The sequence below is a fragment of the Anopheles maculipalpis genome, chromosome 2RL, assembly GCF_943734695.1.
Source record: "Anopheles maculipalpis chromosome 2RL, idAnoMacuDA_375_x, whole genome shotgun sequence".
In the NCBI taxonomy this organism is placed as follows: Eukaryota; Metazoa; Arthropoda; class Insecta; order Diptera; family Culicidae; genus Anopheles; species Anopheles maculipalpis.
In genome coordinates, this window is record NC_064871.1 from 10,178,808 (window position 1) to 10,198,121 (window position 19,314).

General features: G+C 41.4%; 2 protein-coding genes across 11 annotated transcripts in view; both read left to right on the top strand.

Annotated features, from left to right (window-relative positions):
• The window catches only part of LOC126556989 (peripheral plasma membrane protein CASK), a 210,257-nt gene extending 191,663 nt beyond the window's left edge, over window positions 1-18,594 (top strand). For 2 of the 10 annotated variants that reach the window (XM_050212593.1, XM_050212601.1), the window contains 10 exons: window positions 12,688-12,879; window positions 12,973-13,206; window positions 13,617-13,646; window positions 13,939-14,046; window positions 14,159-14,297; window positions 15,497-15,550; window positions 17,220-17,339; window positions 17,473-17,595; window positions 17,758-18,041; window positions 18,267-18,594. In XM_050212593.1, the coding sequence (XP_050068550.1) occupies window positions 12,688-12,879; window positions 12,973-13,206; window positions 13,617-13,646; window positions 13,939-14,046; window positions 14,159-14,297; window positions 15,497-15,550; window positions 17,220-17,339; window positions 17,473-17,595; window positions 17,758-18,041; window positions 18,267-18,446 (1,464 nt within the window). In that variant the 3' untranslated portion in view covers window positions 18,447-18,594. Of the gene's footprint in view, window positions 1-12,687; window positions 12,880-12,972; window positions 13,207-13,616; window positions 13,647-13,938; window positions 14,047-14,158; window positions 14,298-15,496; window positions 15,551-17,216; window positions 17,340-17,472; window positions 17,596-17,757; window positions 18,042-18,266 lie in introns of all 10 variants that reach the window. The other 8 variants (XM_050212594.1, XM_050212602.1, XM_050212599.1 and 5 more) reach the window with 6 other exon arrangements.
• LOC126559365 (AP-2 complex subunit sigma) overlaps window positions 1-19,314 on the top strand; it is a 576,875-nt gene that overhangs the window by 553,675 nt on the left and 3,886 nt on the right. The gene's annotated exons all lie outside the window — the stretch shown is intronic.

Genomic DNA, 19,314 nt, shown 5'->3' on the forward strand with positions numbered 1-19,314 from the left:
TGGATGCATTACTTGCATCAGTTCAGTTTGCAGGATAGAAGGAAGAAACGAATTTTGGCCATTTCTCGCCAGCTTCCGGGTTTGTGCACGAGATGCACTCGGACGCATTTCACCTGTCAGCGATAATCGCGCGAATGATTGTATGGGGCCGTAGTAGAGTTGATGGCTGGGAAAGGAAAGGAATGTGACATCCGCTTTTCACTGCCGAGCCATCTCTAGCACGATTGCACACAAGCTACTATTTTTATCCCACGCTCTGTATTCTTAGAAAACGATTCTGTTTTGTGTGGAAAATGAAAAAAAAATTGAAGATTCATATCAAAGTGTCTCCAGCGAAAGCTCTTTATATTAAAGTTTAAAACTTTAACATATTTAAAAGGCGGGAAAAACGGAACCTCACACATTGGGAATAAAATATTGTTTGAAACAACGCTTTGATGGAGTTACAACGTAACAGCACTTTACAGAAAAGCAGCAGAAAAGTGTAAAAATTTATAATCTAAATGGATTTTACATGTTTGCCAGCCAGGGGATCAAAGTTAGCGGGAGGATGGAGCAAAATGTAAATTTCCGTTTGCTGGTGCGACTTCGTTGGTCAATTTTTCCTACACTGGCGGACGCACCACGACGAGGAAGATCCGTGTAAAGCTGCAAGCCGATGGTGCGAATGATTGATTTTTCCCAGTTCGTTCGTTTTTTTTTTTTATTCTCTCACATCCGTTGGGACCCTGTCTGTTTGAAAAATGCCAAATACAGCAACAACAACACACAAAAAACACCTACGAGACCAACAGCATAAAAGCGAAACCAAACAACTCTCCTGCGATCCCGAAATGCTAATGATTTCGTCTCGCAAAGTGAAGGGCGGTTTCTCGGGGCTAGAGCCTCTATTTGCCCTCTTTTTTTTGCGCCATGCTGCCGACTGGTGGAAAGAGCCGTTCAATTTGAACGATACATGCACACATTCTCGTTTGGTGGTTTGGCGCGATGGTCCTGTTGAGTTTGCTCTTCCTTTTTTTTGCACATGCAAATCAACTTTGAGCTGGCGTTTGTGTTGCTTCTATTCCCTTCATTGCGTTAAAGTCAAGAAGATGAATGCATAAACTTCGTTGTCGATTTGCTAGGTTAGTGTTGGGTGGTGGTGTCTGTGTATGTGTGTTGCGCGCGTGTTAAGTGGATTTTCCGCCGATGCACATGTCGTACCGCACGAACCACGTCAAAAGTGGATCACGGTAGACGAACTTTCGTGTCGATTCGGATGAGAAACACCGTGCAAAAAGGTGACGATAAAGAAGAAGAACACACACACACAAAAAAACACCAAACCATCGAACCGTATCCCCTCCCATTGAACCGTGGGGATGTTTGTGCCTGCGGTTGGCCACATTCAAATGTTGGTGATTGATTTTTTTGCTGCCTGCTTTCTCCACCAAAGCATGTTTTAGAGAAAACATTCACGAGCGAGTGATGTTATTGATGTGTTGTCAGATTATGCTGCGAGCATAAATGATGGAAGTGCGTTTATCTCACACGCACACAGCCATCTAATGGTACGATAAATTGGCGCTAATTGAATGAGCCTTTTGTTCTCGGTCTAGTGTAAACCCGAAAGGAACACCTTGAACAAAGCAGTGCTTCCCCGTGGTGTACGGTTTTACGCGGTACGCAAAAGGTTATATGCTAATGCGAAACCATTGCGATTGTCTGTCAAACACTTCAGCAAAACCAGAAAGTGGCAGAAAAGCTGCATTTGATTTGTAATAATTTATTCATTTGCTATTGTTCTATGCTGCTGCGCTTCGCCCTTAAACGCTCTGCTCTCGAACGCACGAAGAAGTGTGCTCATCACTGGAACTCCCGGAGTGGTTTGCTCCGCTCACACACACACACACGGGGCTCAAACGGAATCGTTGTTGCGATATGTTTAATGTGGTGGTGGCGGACGTGGACAAATGATTTATGGTGTCCTTTTTGCGCCAGTGTCCTTACGGGTTTGGATCGCTGGGTGGCTCGCGGAAGTTGCTTCCATCGTTCACCATTAATCAATCTCCTGCAGTGGTTGCTCCGGTTCAACGATATTAGTGTGGACTGTTCGAAGCCCGCTCAGGAGCAACAGTCTTTTTTGGTGGTGCTTGTTGTGAGTCAAATTGAACGGAATGTAGATGGTTATAAGATATAAGAGGTTTTGTAAGGAATTTCGGTAAGATTTACCATTAGTTAGTTTACGAAGGCAAAACACTAGGCTCGTTATAGATGAGGTTGCTGCTTTGAACGATTTGCAGGTGTGACACACGCTTAACTTAGAAATCGTTTGCATGAGACGATAAACGATTTTCGTTAGATTGCCTTTTTGATTAATAATTCATAAGTATTTCCTACAAGTAACGTATCTTATGTGAATTGTAATTAAAATCATTTCGTTTCGCGTGCTGTGCTTTAAATGCTATATTTTACTACTTTTTATATTCTATCGAAGCTGTGAAAAAAAAATCCGCTCTTGAAACTCTTTTATCACATTTCGATACAAACAAAAACTCTGGCGAAGACGCGGTCGTGCAGTCTAATATTTGGCGTTCGATTCAAATGTTAACTGTAAGACTGTGTCTTTGACATTGTTTCGCCCATCGTGACTTCATCCGACATCGCTCACTGCGAGAGCTTCAAGTTGATTATTTAATCCGCCGCTTGCCCTTGCTTCAATTCAACCTCCCATTTAATGATTGTTACCGATGTTTACCTGTCTCACTTCAACGGATTCACACATTTTCACACTCGAGTTTGCAATTTTAAAACCTTCACCATGTTTACAACCTTCGTAAGCACAATAATAAGCGATCCATCGTCATCCTGGTTCGCTCTATGCCCAACCAAGCTCGTGACACACTGGCCAGCGAGGGCACGATTTGAGTATCACATTAAATCACTGACAGCCGTACCGTGTTTGGCTTTGTACACTTTACTGCAATTCACACCGTTGGCTCTCGTCATAAAGCAGCATACAGCAGTAGGTTGACTACTGTGGGTAAATATTTCATTGAAATACCTTCCATAATCAACGTCTATTTTGTTTATTTCGAGGGCAAAAATAGACATTGGACTTGTTACACCCGCGAAACACCCGGGGCGCGAAGATTGCTTATTTGCTACCAATGAATTCTACCGTGGCAGTGTGTTTAGCCTCGTCAATTGGTTTATGTTTGTGTGCGAATGTTGTAAATTGTACAGTTTTATGGTTCAAAATTTTATTGCGAGCAATTTACTGATTGCTGTCCTTCAAGTTTGTGTTAAAAATGGGATTTTATATATTAGCTTAACAAGATTAGATTTAATCGTTTTATTATGTTTAGACTTCGTTCTTTTTCCTGAGCTTTTGGTCTGCTTAGCTCTGCTAGCATTTGGTGTAAAAAATTAAAGAAAAAGTTATAGCTCTGCGTTACAACTGTTATACGATTTCCGGTATACCAGTTGTACGTAACGCTTTTCATGGTACATTCACTATAAAAAAGCTTTCATCGTAGCATCTTTTTTCTAGTTCTCTGAGTGTTTGACTCTTGAGCAAAAAGCGTTCACCCTATCAGGATACCAATTGAAATCTTTGTGCTTTTTATAGCAAGTTTTCCTTGTGAGAAAAACATGCTCTCTCTTTTTCTGATCAAAAGCTTTTCCGTTTGTGTAATAAACTTTAGCTTCAAGCTTTCTTCGTTTCCATCAAACACTCTTCCATCTCAAAGAAGCTTATTTAGAGCGACACACCATTGCTGTTGCTTCCGGAAGTTAAAAGCTTTCAAAAGTTGTCCTTATACGAACGGAGAGCTTTAGAGCACTCTCGCTCACTAAACCGTGAGTTCTTATCGCGGTGGTTGAGTTCACTGAGTTCCCGTGTATGTGTGGTGGTATCGGTTCCAACGTGAGCAGCGCTTAGCTAGAACGTTTCTTATCAATCGTCGTTCAGTTTGCTGACGGTGCTCGCAGACGAAACGTACGTGTATCCTTGCACGGTCTCGGGTATCGAAGTTCGCGGGTTCACCACGTCGTGTTTCGGGGTTTTGTTTTTCTTTTTTGCGTTACGATTTGCGGGTTGTGGTTACTTTTAGTTTTAGACCATTAGTGGTTGTAATTGGAGTTGTGGTCAGTGTTACGGGCAAATGGTTCGCCGATATGTGTTGCATTGTAACATTTGCATAATTAGCTTAACCTGCCACAATGCCAAATGTTTGTGAGCTGTGTTTTGGTCGTGTGTAAATAATAATAAAAATAATATGAGTGTTTCGAAATGGCTGGTGAGCACAACAGTTGAGTGGAGTGAGATTTTTGCTCGCTGTGTGTGAGGGTGATGGCATCGCGGAGTGTTTGTGTAGAAGTTTTTAATTCGACCATCCCTTGCCACCACCATAATCCTGCCCGTGGATATTGGATGCGGTAGGGCAATTTGTGGCAACTTACCGAACGGATTACATCGCGAAGACGTGCAGGCGGCAAATGAAACAACTTCATGAATTATGATATTTGGATTTTCAATCAAACTTAACAAAGTAAGCAAACGTTCGTTTATTTTCTGGTTGGGGCTGGTGGCTGGTTTTCCGGGGGGTCGTGCATTTTCGTGTTGTGCCTTGACAAAGACAGCTTTATTTCACATACGGTTAAAGTGATCATTTCAGTAACGCAATCTTCCTGCGTTGGTTTTTCTTGGTAAATGCGGTTCCATTTCTTTGTTTTTACAGGAAAAAAATATTTCGGTGGTTTATGCTTTGTGTTTGTTTTCAAAGAAAAAAAGGGTAGTGAACAAAAATCCCCTGGCAACAAAGCTGGTTCAGAGTTTAATTGGATGGATTTGGAACATATCCTAGCTGCTGGCGCCACAGTACATTACTCTGTGGCACTGGCAAGTGGTTAGTCCCTTTTGTGAGGTACAGATATACATATTTTTGAACAAACCGGTGCCCGCATGAAATGATTGTACACTTTTCACTTGCGTGATGTTGATCGAGTGTATGTACCTTTTGTGAATACCCACGAGAGCAATATGTGAGCGAATAAAGCAGTTGGAAAGATAATTTAAACATGCAAGTTACTTTTTTTGATTTGCAACTACTCCTACAGTGACTCCATTTTATATTAAAAATATTTATTTTACATGCTCCGATACACATTACCCGTCACTGTGTAGTCTGCAACTCTGCTCGAGATAAAGCAGATGGAAAGATAGTGATGATAATAAATTTCGCTAGGAAGCATTTGGCATGATAAAATGCCTTTCTTATCGGAACTGATGTGAAAAACTGGCGTTCTTGCGTTGAATTTGCTGTACGATGGATAAAAACCACTCTATTTTTACCAGCAGATGTGACTCTCAAAATATGACCTTCAACACAGGAGTGACTTACAGCGTTTTTATATCATGCTGTGGTTCGTAGTTTGATTTTAACTTTAACGAGTTTTTTTTTTTTAGATTTTTAGTTTACTTCAAAAACACCATACTGCTGGCTGAGTTTCTGTTTGAAGCGTAGCAAAGCTGTAACTAATCTTTGTCACACGCAGGGATAGGCTTAAACGCTGCTCATAAATATTCATAGTGCAAATTATGACAGAAAACACACACGCACACACGCACTCACTACCACACCGTTTGCAAATGATTAACTTCACATCGCCAGCTTCGGCTTTGAATCGTTGGTGCGGCTTGATTCATCATACCATCAGAGATAGGACGCTATAATAACTTCTTTTTCAACTCGAATGCCACAGTATTAGCTCATCAAAGCGAAAAAAGGTACAAACTTACTCGTTTCTGTGACCTGTTCCCTGCCCTGAAGCATGCCTTTATGCTCTCATCTTCTTTTAAAATTTCATTCAAGCAGCTCAGATTCGCTGGAATGACTCGCTCATGCAACGACATCATAATTATCACCCACAATTGAAAGTGTTTGCAACAAAAAGGAGTGTAAAAAGTCTCAAGTAGCGGGAATCGTGGCGAGCGAGTTCGTCGAGTGTAAAAGATGTGTAAGAAAAGTTTATCCCCCGTTTTTTGAACTTGAAGCTGCTGCTCGTGCTGCTCGCTGCTTCCAGCGTCGATAAAGAATGTACGATTATGCACTGAGGTGTTCAAGAGCATTATAGAAGGATTTTCTATAAACATATTTCTTCCTCATTCGCGTACTTACACACACACCCTTAGTGGAGTGGATGGAGAAAAGTTTCGTGATGACATGTGGGAAAACTTTTCATTGATTCGAGTTGGTGAAAGTTTCGACAGTTACAACAGCCTAATCTCTATTTATATGCGTACCGGGACTATAAACGAAATGATGTATGAACCATATTCGCCCCCGTTCGAGTGGGTGCGCTTGATCCTTTCCAGATCCAATACTTCGCTGACTGTGGTAATCAACACAGCATGCGGAAGTAGCGCACGAAATGTACTCTACAGGACGCGCATGAGAATGTTTGTGTGTATATCTTTTTTGCAACCCTAGATCCTAGTGATTCTTTTTGTTTGTATGATGGGAAATCCCACTAGGAGCGAGCATAATGTTTGCATACATTTTGCTGTTGGACATTTTGGAAAATCCTTCCCGGAACGTTGCGCCACGGTAACGCGAACGCAGCACAGTACACGCCTGCTGGCGAAAGCTGGATTTTGTTACGTGCGTTTGCCTAAATAAACGGCAAAACCACTATGAATATGATTATGTTTAGTGCCGTGTCTTGCCGCCACAGTAGCGAAGTGGTTTTGTGAATGTATGCTGAATATTTCTACCATTTTATTCTAAAATTTTATTAACCTACCTTTATCAAGCATTCTTGAAGCTCATCAGTCTTGTTTTCGTGTGTTTTTGGAGCATCGTGAAATATGCACTTATCGCACCATAAGTGGAAATTGCCACAGTGTGCCACACACACGCATGCGAGCAAAATCATGATTCCAAAAGCCCGGCGATAAAGATTACTGGATTATATAGTTCGGACGTTGTGTGTGAGCTGTCATTGTTAAGGTTCATTCAATTTTAATCAACTCGACGGTCTGCATCTTTCGCTATTTGTCGCTTAACTCGTTTATTTTCCGCTTCACTCATTCGAATCAATAAATGCAAAACTCTCTCTCCCACTTTTAAACATTAACAACTTTTTATGATGTGCTTCGGATGACGAGTTTTAAGGGTGGTTGTGTCGTTAATTAATGTTTCAGCCAGTGATCAACTTTCTCACTTTATTTGGCCCATTTTTTGGTTTTTGTGTCATTTCAGCTGTGGGTTGATTTTGATTGCGAAAGCATAAAACCACTTGTTTTAAATAGTGGGAAAGTTCAATTATCGAATGGGAAAATGCTTCAGCAGTTTGTTGAGTAAAAATCATCCAATCAATGTTCCATATATGAATGCTTTTGCTGCGTATTTTCTCTCTCTCTCTCTCACTCACTCTCCTTCTCTCTTCTTTTCCGTACCAAAGTTCAACAATCTATCGGTCTGCAGTGTTAAATTAATCCTACACATTTGACATGTTCGTACGTGAGCCAGTAATCCCAGCGGTGTCATGGCGGCAGCTTGTTGCGTTTGAATGGTTCTGTACGCCTCACAGACAGACGCAACGCTATGATTGGCTTGCTGCTGCCGAGAACTGAAAGGCCAAAGGGCTGGTAACATTTTTGGTGGTCGAGACAGCCGATCAGTTACAGTCCAACAATGTCGAATGTCCAAAGGATGTAATGTCATTACGCTATTGGATAGAAAGTAACGCTGCTATGGGAATTGGTCTTGCAAATGGATGCGCTATTACGAAAGCCTTTTGGGCTATTGTAAATGGGACGTTTTTAATTACTTCTACCGGGAATAATATTCATACGTTCTAAAATTCTCGATGACTATAGAGCAGCACTAAAGTGAAGTTCGATTTTTAGAATGAATTTTGAGTTATTTTTCAAAATCCAATCAGTTGATTGACTCTCTTCTATCAACAACGCGATAAAACTCTTTACGAAGATGAGTTATTTATAATTTATTATCAAGAATTTATACTTGAATTCATAAATAAAGCATCCCATCATGTCTTTTGATCTCTTTTATGTGTTAAACTTTCCATCGTGCATGATACCACTGAAGCATTCTGATCCAATACGCATTAAAAAAAATAAAAACTCCAACTCATCGCTCTCCGATCGGTGTGTGTGGGATTTTTTTTTTCATTCCATATACTTTGTGAATATTAAAATCCCTGTGACTGCAACCACGGATTGCAATTTCGCTAAATAAATTCCTGCCATAGGGCATGGCATCATAAAACATTAAACATGGCACATGTAAACACAGCTAGGCTTTTCCAAGAGCCTACTTTCTTTGATGTTGTGTGGTGTGTGATAATATTTACCAAGAAGGCAATGTACAAAAAATAAAACTTCCAGCCCGGAATTTATTTAACCGGTCATCGGTCCATGCGTTTAGAAATTTATCGCTACTTTAACGCACAACTTAACTCTGGTCGTTACTTCCGCTTCGTTTTGGATAAATTTTCGTGGAGCTTTTCGTGTTTTTCTGAGGCGCTTTTTTTGGAGCTTTTCGTGTTTTTCTGAGGCGCTCGGCTAAGCACAGTGCTATAAAAACAGTTCTAAATAAACATTCCGGCAACAAAACTGTTTTTGCGTGTATTTGAAAGGAGAAATCGAGCGCGTACAGTGCGTCTACTCATGCACTCCGTTTTGTTGCTGTGAAAACAATAATAAAGCGACTTTTTCGAAAAACTCGCGCCCTGGCAACATCAGCTTCAAACAGACCAGTATAAAGTTTTCAAATGGATTTGTGTGCACGCCCTTTCGTTTTAAGGTGTGTGTTTGTGTGCGACAATATTAAGCTTCTTTCCATTGCAATCGGCATAGCGCCAACAATCTTTTCGCGCTTGCTTTTTTGTGACAAATGGACGGCCGAGTGATGAAGTCTCCATAGAATAAAAAGGGTGAACATGTTTTTTTTTCTCTACTTTCTCTGGTACTGCAGCTGACCAACCGCATTATCTTTCATCACGATAATGAGTGCAATAACTCTTTCACAACCCAGCAGTTTATAATCATTTTCATGTCCGGAGGTTTTCCTTCCTTTCGTTTGGTGTATTCGGAGCTAGTAAATTAAGGGAAAATGATGTTGAAATCTCAAAGGTTGCAATATTATGGGATTTTGTTTTTTTTTGTGTTTTTCGTTGTTGCTACTTTTAACGTGTTTGCTGCCCTTCATCTTCTTTAGAGTAAAGAAACAAAACGCAGCAAAAAACGGAAAACAAATACGCATATCAAATAAGAGAAAAGAGAATTTTATGGCACAGTTTGGTTTTTTTCTCCCTTCCTTTGATGCGCGAAATGCAAATCAGTATTTTCAGCATGGTTGCATTTTTATTGGTGTACAGTGCTTCACTCTTTCCTCCGCGAGGCTTCGTTCCTCTATCTGCCGCCATTCGCAGTGAACTACAATTCTTTCGTGATTGCATTTTCAAACAAACAAAACCAGGGGTTCGATGAGGCACACATTCTGGCCAAGACATGTTTTGCAAATTCATTGCTTGCACGCTTCATTGTTTTCTTTCAAAGCGATCGTTGTAAAGTGTTTCGTAAATTGTGTACGTTATGTGACTTTTTTTCCAAGGACTGACAAAATGGAATCAATTTTGCAAAGAATACCGTACATCCTGTGTCAAAAAAAGCCCTCTTTTATTTTACAAAATCTAATGTTTTGTGGGCGTAACATTTACGTTTGAAAAATTTCGACAAAATATTTTATCAAATTTGATGGAGACGCATGGTGCTTCACTTCCCATGTGCTGCACTACAATGGAGACGCATAGTACTTCGTTTCAAAAAAAAAAACGCGGCTTGCTGAATATTATTGCAACACATTGTGTGAACAGTCCACAGGAAGTTACATGCACCCTGCCAAAAAAAAAACTGTCAAACCTCACCAAAAACCAACAACAAACGACTGTTGTAAAAACCGCATGTAACAATATGGTGACGGTTACAACACCCAAAACAAAAAAATGCAAACTTTTTCAATCAAGCATTGTTTTGGAGGGTGGCATTAAATTTTTAAGCTGTCTGTCCTGTTTTACTTTTATTTCAGACATTTTTTCACTCCTTTTTGGAAGGAAGTTGTGTGCGTTTTTGTGTTCTCTCCCTCGGCAAGGTTGGATCACTTAAATTCGTTACGCAGCGGTAAATCAGCCCTAGTGTGCGAGTTGCTGTTGAATGAAAGAAGCAGAGAGCAAAACAATATATAGCAGCAACGAACGGAAGGTACTTCAGGCGCATGTGGTTAAGAATAGCAACAGCTTGAGTGAGCAATACCCACTCACAAAAAAATGTTCCAGCTGCACAACCACTTTTGGCATTTGTTGAAATTTATGGTAGTGCGACACCATTGTATAGTACCCACGAACCTGCTTGCCGTCCTACCAATGCAGTGTGTAAACTGTGGGTACCATAAATCATTTCAATACGATACGTTAACCAGATGGTTTTGTAAAGGGCGGAGGCCCGTATGCTGAAGCTCAAATCGCTTCTCACACCCACTGCTCTGTGTGCAGTGCGTATGCAAACCGTAGCATACGCTGTTCGATTGCCATTCGCAATGTAATGATGTAAAATTCAAGACACCGTTTACTTTGCCAAACATATTCCAATTCAACGTACCAGCAGTAAGTTGGGGGATGAATTTCGAACGAAGAAGTTATAGCGAATGAACTAGGCGAGCTAGAATGAAGCAAGCTGAGGCATCCATTTCCTGCTGGAAGTACATCATCTGCTACCGGAACCACATGATCCAAAACTATTTACTGTCACCGGCAGTCGCAGCAAATCCTTTGACAATTCTAAGTACACATCAAACTAACTGTCCTCTGACGGCGCAGCCACACAGTTACTATATTTGTTCAAGTTGTTAGGCGAACACGCTAACCAAAGAAACGGAAGAAAAACACTCAGAGAGAGTATCGATTCGGTAAGAAGCAGTAGTGCCAAGGCCGAGCTTCTTACATGCCACCCAACAGTCTTAAATCTAGATTTCTGCTGACGATATACTGTATCTTAACGCTAACGATAGTGTGTGCACCGTGTTGGGTGGGGTAAAAGGAGAAGAGGCATACTGTAGTTCCATTGAAATGCAAATTTTTACATCCTACCGACACTCCCAGGCAGGTTGTTAAGAGGCAAATGGTACGATGAGTGCAACCACTTACCCTGAAAGCCGACATGACAATGCGGAGAATGTTTGAAATGATGGTGAACACGAACCGCATCAGACACTTGAAGTGGAACATAATGAGCCACGGGCGTCATTGTAGCAATTTTAACTATTAATAAGCGGAAGAGTAGGTTTACACTAATGAGATGAAACGTTAAAAATTATACCATCAAGATTACGTGCATTCGTAAAATAATTGATTGATAGCTCAAGTGTGGAAGATTCAGAGTAAAAGTAACTCTCTTTTCTAACAGTGTAAAGGAAAATAAATGCGAAAAAACTTGTTGTTCTGGAACAAAAAAAGAATTTCCAGCATTAACCAGCAAACGGAACGGTTCTAACCAACTCCAATCAGCATTGCTCGTCATCATTCCCTGTTCCCTTTATTCAATCAATCGAATATCCTGACCTCAATGCTTCGGATGGAGGGGGCGTATAATTGACTTTGTGCGCTTGTCGCTTTCGTAATCGAAGTTTCAAACATGAATGGTTTCGATCATGCTGATGAAAACTGGAGATTATCCAGTCAAGCGAACTTTACATCCCTTGGCAACGATTCTATGGGCGTTTCGACGGTTCAATTTTGTACTATTTCTTAGTATTTTGAATTTATGTTCCTTTCCTACCTATCTTATCTGTTGGATCGGTTTGAAAGCTTGGGTTGCCTTTTTTGTCAAACTAGTTTAGCGTTTTACCTTTTTTCGATCCGAGTTGGAAAACAGCTTCCCCCATTAATGCTTATTCAGGTGAAAGGGATTTTGTTCCACTGCAAACGAATATTTTCTTTTGTTGCAGTTTGGGATACAAACGGCAAACATCTGCAACGACCAAACCGAACCAAATGCCGAATCATTCGATACTGCATTGGCGCACGTGAATTGCAAACCCAGTAACTATCTCACCAGTGACAATACTCCCCCCCCCCCCCCCATCTCCCTTTTCTGAAGTGCCGGAGAAGTGGTGTGCGGAGATTTGTTGCAAAATTCTATTATTCGCTTCTGTGCCTTGGCTGCGTCAGCAAGAAACAAGCACGCTGCCGAACAAGTTGCTGCACTACTGGATAGTTCTGGGTTTTGAAGCCGATGCAATTATGTAAACGACAGGCACGATCGTACGCTCAAGACGGCTTTTATTGACAGCAATTGTGACATTTGTTTCAGTGACGTTTGCTGTTCGTGTGCCGCATTTCATGTGCTGTTGGCAGTAGCATTCCCATCCGACCACCATCACCTCAATAAACCGTATCAACGTCAACAAAACGTTAACCTTAATTTGTGTTTAGCTGCGTAGCACAATCGCCTGTAGTGTGTGTTACGACTTGCGCCTGTCGAGCAGGTCCGGTAGGTTTATTGGGTCGAGTATTCCATTAGTGCATTATCAATTTCCCAACAAACGGCAGCAACATAATCGCATTCCTCTGCATCCGATACACTAACACCCTTTCAACCGGGGCTTTCCGTTTCATTTGCAGGCTCTATTACACACGCATGACGTGGTAGCTAGGGAAGTATACGGCGAAGAAGCGCTTCGTGTAACGCCACCACCGATCGCGCCCTACCTGAACGGCGGAAACGATGAAATCGACAACGGTGACGCCGGTGAGCTACAGCACGTTACGCGCGTCCGGCTGGTGCAATTCCAGAAGAACACCGACGAACCGATGGTAAGCGACAACCATGGCCACCCAACGCCAACAAAACGTGGACTAAGCATCCTTCGGCGGTGTTTTTTATTCTCGCTCTCTTTCGCTTACCAGGGTATAACGCTGAAGATGACCGAAGACGGCCGGTGCATCGTGGCCCGGATCATGCACGGTGGCATGATCCATCGGCAGGCCACGCTGCACGTTGGCGATGAGATACGGGAAATCAACGGCCAGCCGGTGCAGCATCAAACAGTCAGTCAATTACAGCGATTGCTGCGGGACGCGCGCGGTTCTGTTACTTTTAAAATAGTTCCTTCATATAGAAGTGCCCCACCGCCGGTTGAGGTGAGTAACTGGTAGGGCGTAGGACGTAAGTCTCTAACCGTGCCATATGTTGCGGGGATCGAACCCCGTATGTAAAGGTGTTGCCAACTTTTAGCTCTAGCTCTCTTAGCAAGTCCTACCCACGTGCGTGTGTGTTTTCAATGTTTGCTTGTGGATGTGTGGCGGGTTTCTTCAACTTTCGACAGCGTGCTTTTATTACTTCCGACACAGATTCAAATCCTCTAGCAAACAGGTGGAGAAAGCAACCATAAAAAAACGCACGTTGTTTATTTTAAGTAACGAAACATATGTTTCCTATCGAAATCCAATTTTCCTGCACCGTTTTTCCACGTGAATTTGATTTTTGCCCTTCGTATTTTCTTCCTTTACGCCGGAAATACGAACGCGCACACGCACACAATTGCGAGCAGCTATTCAGGATAAGACCAGCACCGGTTTTAGTAAGTATTTTTAACGGTACAATACTCGCCTTACACAAGCATATCATTTTCAATCAATTTCCATCCTCGTTTTGATGCTCGTTCGGTTTCGTTCGGTTTGTTTGTCGCACCAGCCGATCGTTGTTGCTTTTCTTTGCTTTCCATCATGATACCTGTAACTTAAAATTGATTTTTCAGTGCTTTGTTTCATTCATCTGTGTGTTAAAGAAAAGGCATATTATGTTACTCCGAAAATGGAGCTCCGGATTGTGCAATCATTACAAACAAACTTTCGCTCTCTACCCAATTTCTGGTTGATCAGATTTTCGTACGAGCTCAGTTCGACTATGACCCGCTGGACGACGAGCTGATACCTTGTGCGCAGGCAGGGATAGCTTTTCGTGTCGGTGATATTCTACAGGTAAGTGGCCGGAGGTTCTCCTCCTTCTTAACACCAATGCAGCTGTACCCCTTGCCCAGGGAAGCACAATTTAAATCGGATCTATGTGTCCAACGGGGTGTTCTGTTTGCAGATTATTAGCAAAGACGATCATCATTGGTGGCAGGCCAGGCATGACGCTGCGGGAGGTTCAGCCGGATTGATACCCTCACCAGAGCTTCAGGAATGGCGCATCGCCTGCCAATCGGCGGACAAATCCCACAAAGAACAAGGTAAGCTTCTGAGCTGATTGACACCATCCGGTTTCTTCGCTCATCCTGAGTCTAGTGTGGGCCACAGGCGATACACTATAATTTGCTGATGGTTCCATCACCGACAAAATTAATCTATTCGTTGTGATGAAAATGATTAAACTTTAATATCATCAGTTGCGTTTGCGGTGATGGTAGTGAGCAATTTATAGCTAGCCTTTAGCGCCTTCGTCAACGTTTTGTAAAAAAAAAAACAGATATGAAAATAATTGTAAAAAAACACAACCATAAAACATACTTCACCAGTCCAATGTTCAACACACAAACCCCATACTCCAACGAATACAGCAAAAAGTTGTTCATAGTATTTTCACCAAACTCACAACACACCCATCTCACCACTGCGATTAGTCATTTCCATTCTCGATTCCATTGTTACTGGCTCAATGTGTTACCAATACGGATCGTTAATGCTATTCCTTTTTCTGTGCATTTGCGTGTCTTTGTGTGTGTGTTTCTGTGTGTGTGTATATGTTTCAATGTGCCTTTTCTTCTTTTTCTCTACTAAAGTATGCTTCCTTTTTTTTCCATTCCGAATCAATGCGAGAATCATAATTCGCGTTCGTGTTTTCTGTTTTCGATTTTGTGTTAGGATTTGCCTACAGCAATCCAGCTACACTATACCCCTTCTTATCCTAACTGTTAGCTCCTCTACTGTTTGTTAGTTACATGTATGTTGTTGGACGTGTATGTCTCTCTTCTCTCTCTCTCTCTCTTTCTCTATCTCATATTCTAGAAAATATGTGTCCCTTTTTCATTTTTGTACATTTAATTCATAACATTCTTTCGAATCCATTGTGCTTTCTTTTATTCTTGCTAAAACATATCTCTAGCTAAAGCTGTATAAAAGTTTCAAAATTCCTACAATCGTTTCACAACTCGTCTGTGCTCCTGAAACGCTCTGTCCATTTATACTGCTATCCAATAGCCTTTTTCCCTAAAGTTTTTATGCTTCAAACTTGTTGTCGTTCGTTCCAAATGCCTTTCAAACGCCGTGTCCTAACCATTCGACTCGTAACGGCTGTTTCGTACATCAAATAAAAGTTAATATTTGTACAACTGAAACCAAATTAAATGCTACCGTCGATAACATTTGGTTTAAATTATTTTCGAAAATCACTTTCATCGACTGCGTCCTGGTGCAACCGTGCATTCGACAGGAGAGGCAGGGCCCGGTTGTTCAGCACAGGCCGAAGGATGTGAAGGACCCACAGGTACAGGAACGTCTTGCAAAAGAACCAAATCAACCAGTACACCAATTTGATCATTCCGTTGCATATGTATATTTGCGTTTGCGTTGCCGGCTTTGCCCGGTGACAAAGATCGTGCTATTTACGCGTACTTTGTTTTTCATGTTTGTTTGATTTGTTTTTTCAATTCATCGTTGTGATTTTGCGTGATAATATGGAGGTTTTTTTCAAGTATTTTGTATTCTAATAGATTGTAGATGTATTTTTTTTTTACATAAAACACATCCCTCAGTAGATGTCATGCATGAAACAACTTAGTTACTTAGCATTGTTTGTGTTGATGTAAGATACGGTGCTTGTTGTTGTATTTTGTATTTTGAACGTTAGCTATTTTTCTAGGAATAACACATAAAATAAACTCATACATGTGTTGATTAATTTTTTATTTTGATTCTGTCTTAAAAGCCCAAAGCTTTTATAGCCTTAAACACTGTTACAGATGAGTAGTTGTTTATTTTCTCTCGTAGTACAGAATTCCATTCATTGTTCACCCAAAGTGATAAACGACCATTTCGCTTGAAATCGAATATTTGCTCCTCCCACTGTCTTACGACCGTGTTGATTGCATTTCGGTGCGTCCTAACAGGCACACCGATTTATTATGCTTTTGTGATGGTGGCATTGCAAGTGGAGGCAACTCATTCATCTGGACACACGCGTCCCGGAGCGAGCAAGGAAGTCTAATAATCATTATTCAAAGTTGCAGCACTTAAGTGTTAGCGCCAGGGACCGTCATTTTATTCTTGCCGAACGTGACAATAGAGCACTGCTACATTTCTTCGATCGATGGTATAATCCGTTCGTGAGAGAAATAGAAAGTAGAAATAGAAGAAGAAAAAACGGTCATCAACTAGTGGAGAATTCATCGGCCTGGGGCACGTTTCGACGATCGTTAAGAGCTTTGTTCGAAATAGATTCGAGAGCGTGGCCCCTTGCGGGATAGAGCAAACTAAATAGGCCGTTCGCCTGCATTGTCCCCGAGAAATTTGGAACATTCGGGCTGGCGAATAGGCAAGGAAATGAGCATGCGGAATCACAATTTTCACTCACGAATTTCTTGCTTCATTAACAACAATCAATCGCTTGTACACAAATGCTTTTAGCAATTGGGAAGTGTTTTCATGCTCGCCACCGATCCCATCAGGATTGCTTGTGAAAATGTTTTTTTTATGGAAATTTTAAAAAAGCTTTTTAGTACAAAAACATTGTTTCATCTGTGGTTTTTTGGATAAAATTTTGCTGTGAACCTTTTTTTTTTTTTAACGCTCATTTTAGTTATTATTTCAAGCATGATTGGGAAGTTGCACAATTTTATAAAGTGGAATGAGGATAAACGTTCAGTAGATGCTACTCCAAAGGATACAATCACTAAGCACACTACCAGCTAGTCTATGCGTTTCTAACACTCACCAGCATTTTTTTATTCTTGTTCTTGAATTTTCGATACACTTCATCCACCTCTGGCACTTTGCCCTTTTCTCCCAGTATTATCAGTATACAAGAAGAAATTTTTCGCTTCAACAAAAAATCAATCTAATCAACTTGTTCGTATCAAAAATGTCTAATCAACCAATTTGATTTCATTTTGCTTTCTTCAAATCTCCCACGACGAACGACACCCCTATCAAAGTAGTTAATTGCTCAATATTTAGTCGTAAAAAGAAACAGTGTCGGGATAAATATTTGGCGAAACACAATGCGGTCTTCGATCAGCTGGATCTGGTAACGTACGAGGAGGTGGTCAAAGTACCGAGTAAGTAATACCACATTTTCTACACCACTATGGTGTGGCCGTGCGGTCTGCAACAATGTTGGTCCATCGCCTTCCTAACACCCGATGTCTATGTTTCGTGTTTCTGTGTCTATTCCACCCACCCATTTTGCAGTTGGCGATCCAGCTTTCCAAAGACGCACACTGGTGTTGCTCGGAGCGCACGGCGTAGGACGACGTCATATCAAAAATACGCTCATCGCAAAATATCCGGATAAATACGCTTATCCAATACCACGTAAGTTACCACGTTCCGGAGCGAAAGGCAATTGGGCGTATGCAAAAACCTTACCATTAAGCTAGTGATAGCAGCATAGTGCAAAACCATAGTACACTTGACTAACGGACTTTCGTTCGGTTGCTGACCGGGCTTGTTGTTTGGAACCCACCTCTCCCCCAGATACCACCAGACCACCACGACCGGATGAGGAGAATGGGCGAAGCTACTACTTCATATCACACGATGAGATGATGGCGGATATTTCGGCCAACGAGTACCTCGAGTACGGTACGCACGAGGATGCGATGTACGGTACCAAGCTGGAAACGATACGACGCATCCATGCGGACGGCAAAATGGCAATACTGGACGTGGAACCACAGGCCTTAAAAATACTTCGAACAGCCGAATTTACGCCGTACGTTGTGTTCATAGCAGCGCCACTGCTGCAAAACATCGCCGACGTAAGTAGACATTTTCTTTGCCATCAATTTTTTGTCTGAAAGCTTAGTGTGGGAAATCTTGACTTGAGGGAAATATTAGTTCCAGTGTGATGATTATTGCAAGCCCCTTTGCTACCCTTACACTTGTTGGTAGGAGGTTTTCTGTAGGAGTTAAAATTTACCTTCTTTACCTTAACACCCGTTTTAATGCCACACAATGGCCGGGGCGCAACTTTTCCCCCACAGTACGACGGTAGTCTCGAGCGTCTCGCCAAAGAGTCCGATATGCTGCGCCAGGCGTACGGTCACTTCTTCGATCTGACCATCGTCAACAACGACATCGGTGAGACGATAGCAACGCTGGAGAATGCCATCGACAAGGTGCACTCGACCGCCCAGTGGGTGCCGGTGTCCTGGCTGTACTGACAAGATAGTGAGCTAGAATGTCCCGCTTGTTTGGAGGATGAGTGCGATTGTGAATGCGATTGTGAGCTGGATCTGAAGTGAATCCCGTAACAGTCGGATACCTCACGGAAGACATACGAAACAAAAACAAAAGTAAAACCCACGGCTACACAGCAACTACTGTGCCCGGGCACAATGATTCATTTTGTGGCATGCACCAGGGTATGGTTCAAATGCGACGGTTCTTAGTGTTTTAGTAACGAATCAAATCAAATTGGCATGGAGCGATGTGTCTGTTGTTATCTGTTGAGATTCAAAGGCGGATGTACAAAACTATTTTTTGTGTTTTGTTGTTTTTTTTTTCATAAAACATAAATTAAGCTGCAAAGTACGTTATTCCAAAGATAATTTTTATTCAGCATATTGGCTATTCTATATCCCCCTGTAGTGAAATATCTATTAGATAAATTAATTAAAACTCTATGTTTGCTCAACATAAGTGTTATGTTTTAGTACGATTACATCACTCAGCGAATTGGTTTGAAACTGTTATTTTTACCCTTTTTTTACCCTTTTCTTTCAAGTTGCCGTTGAAACTTTTTATAAAAACTTTGCAGTTTTCTGTTAACACAATCATAACCTATTGTTGTTATAACACGTTTCTACCAGCGCGGCAAGTGGGTGTATTACACACATACAAAAGAAGAAAAAATGAAGAAAAAAAACAAAACCAAAAAAAAATAAAACGAAGTGATAGAAAACGCAAACATTCACACACATAACACACTAACTGCAAAAGGAGTATAATTATGAAAGATAATAATTAACGACACACACACACACACAAAAACAAAGTACACTTAACTAGAACTCTTTTTAAAAGAACTAA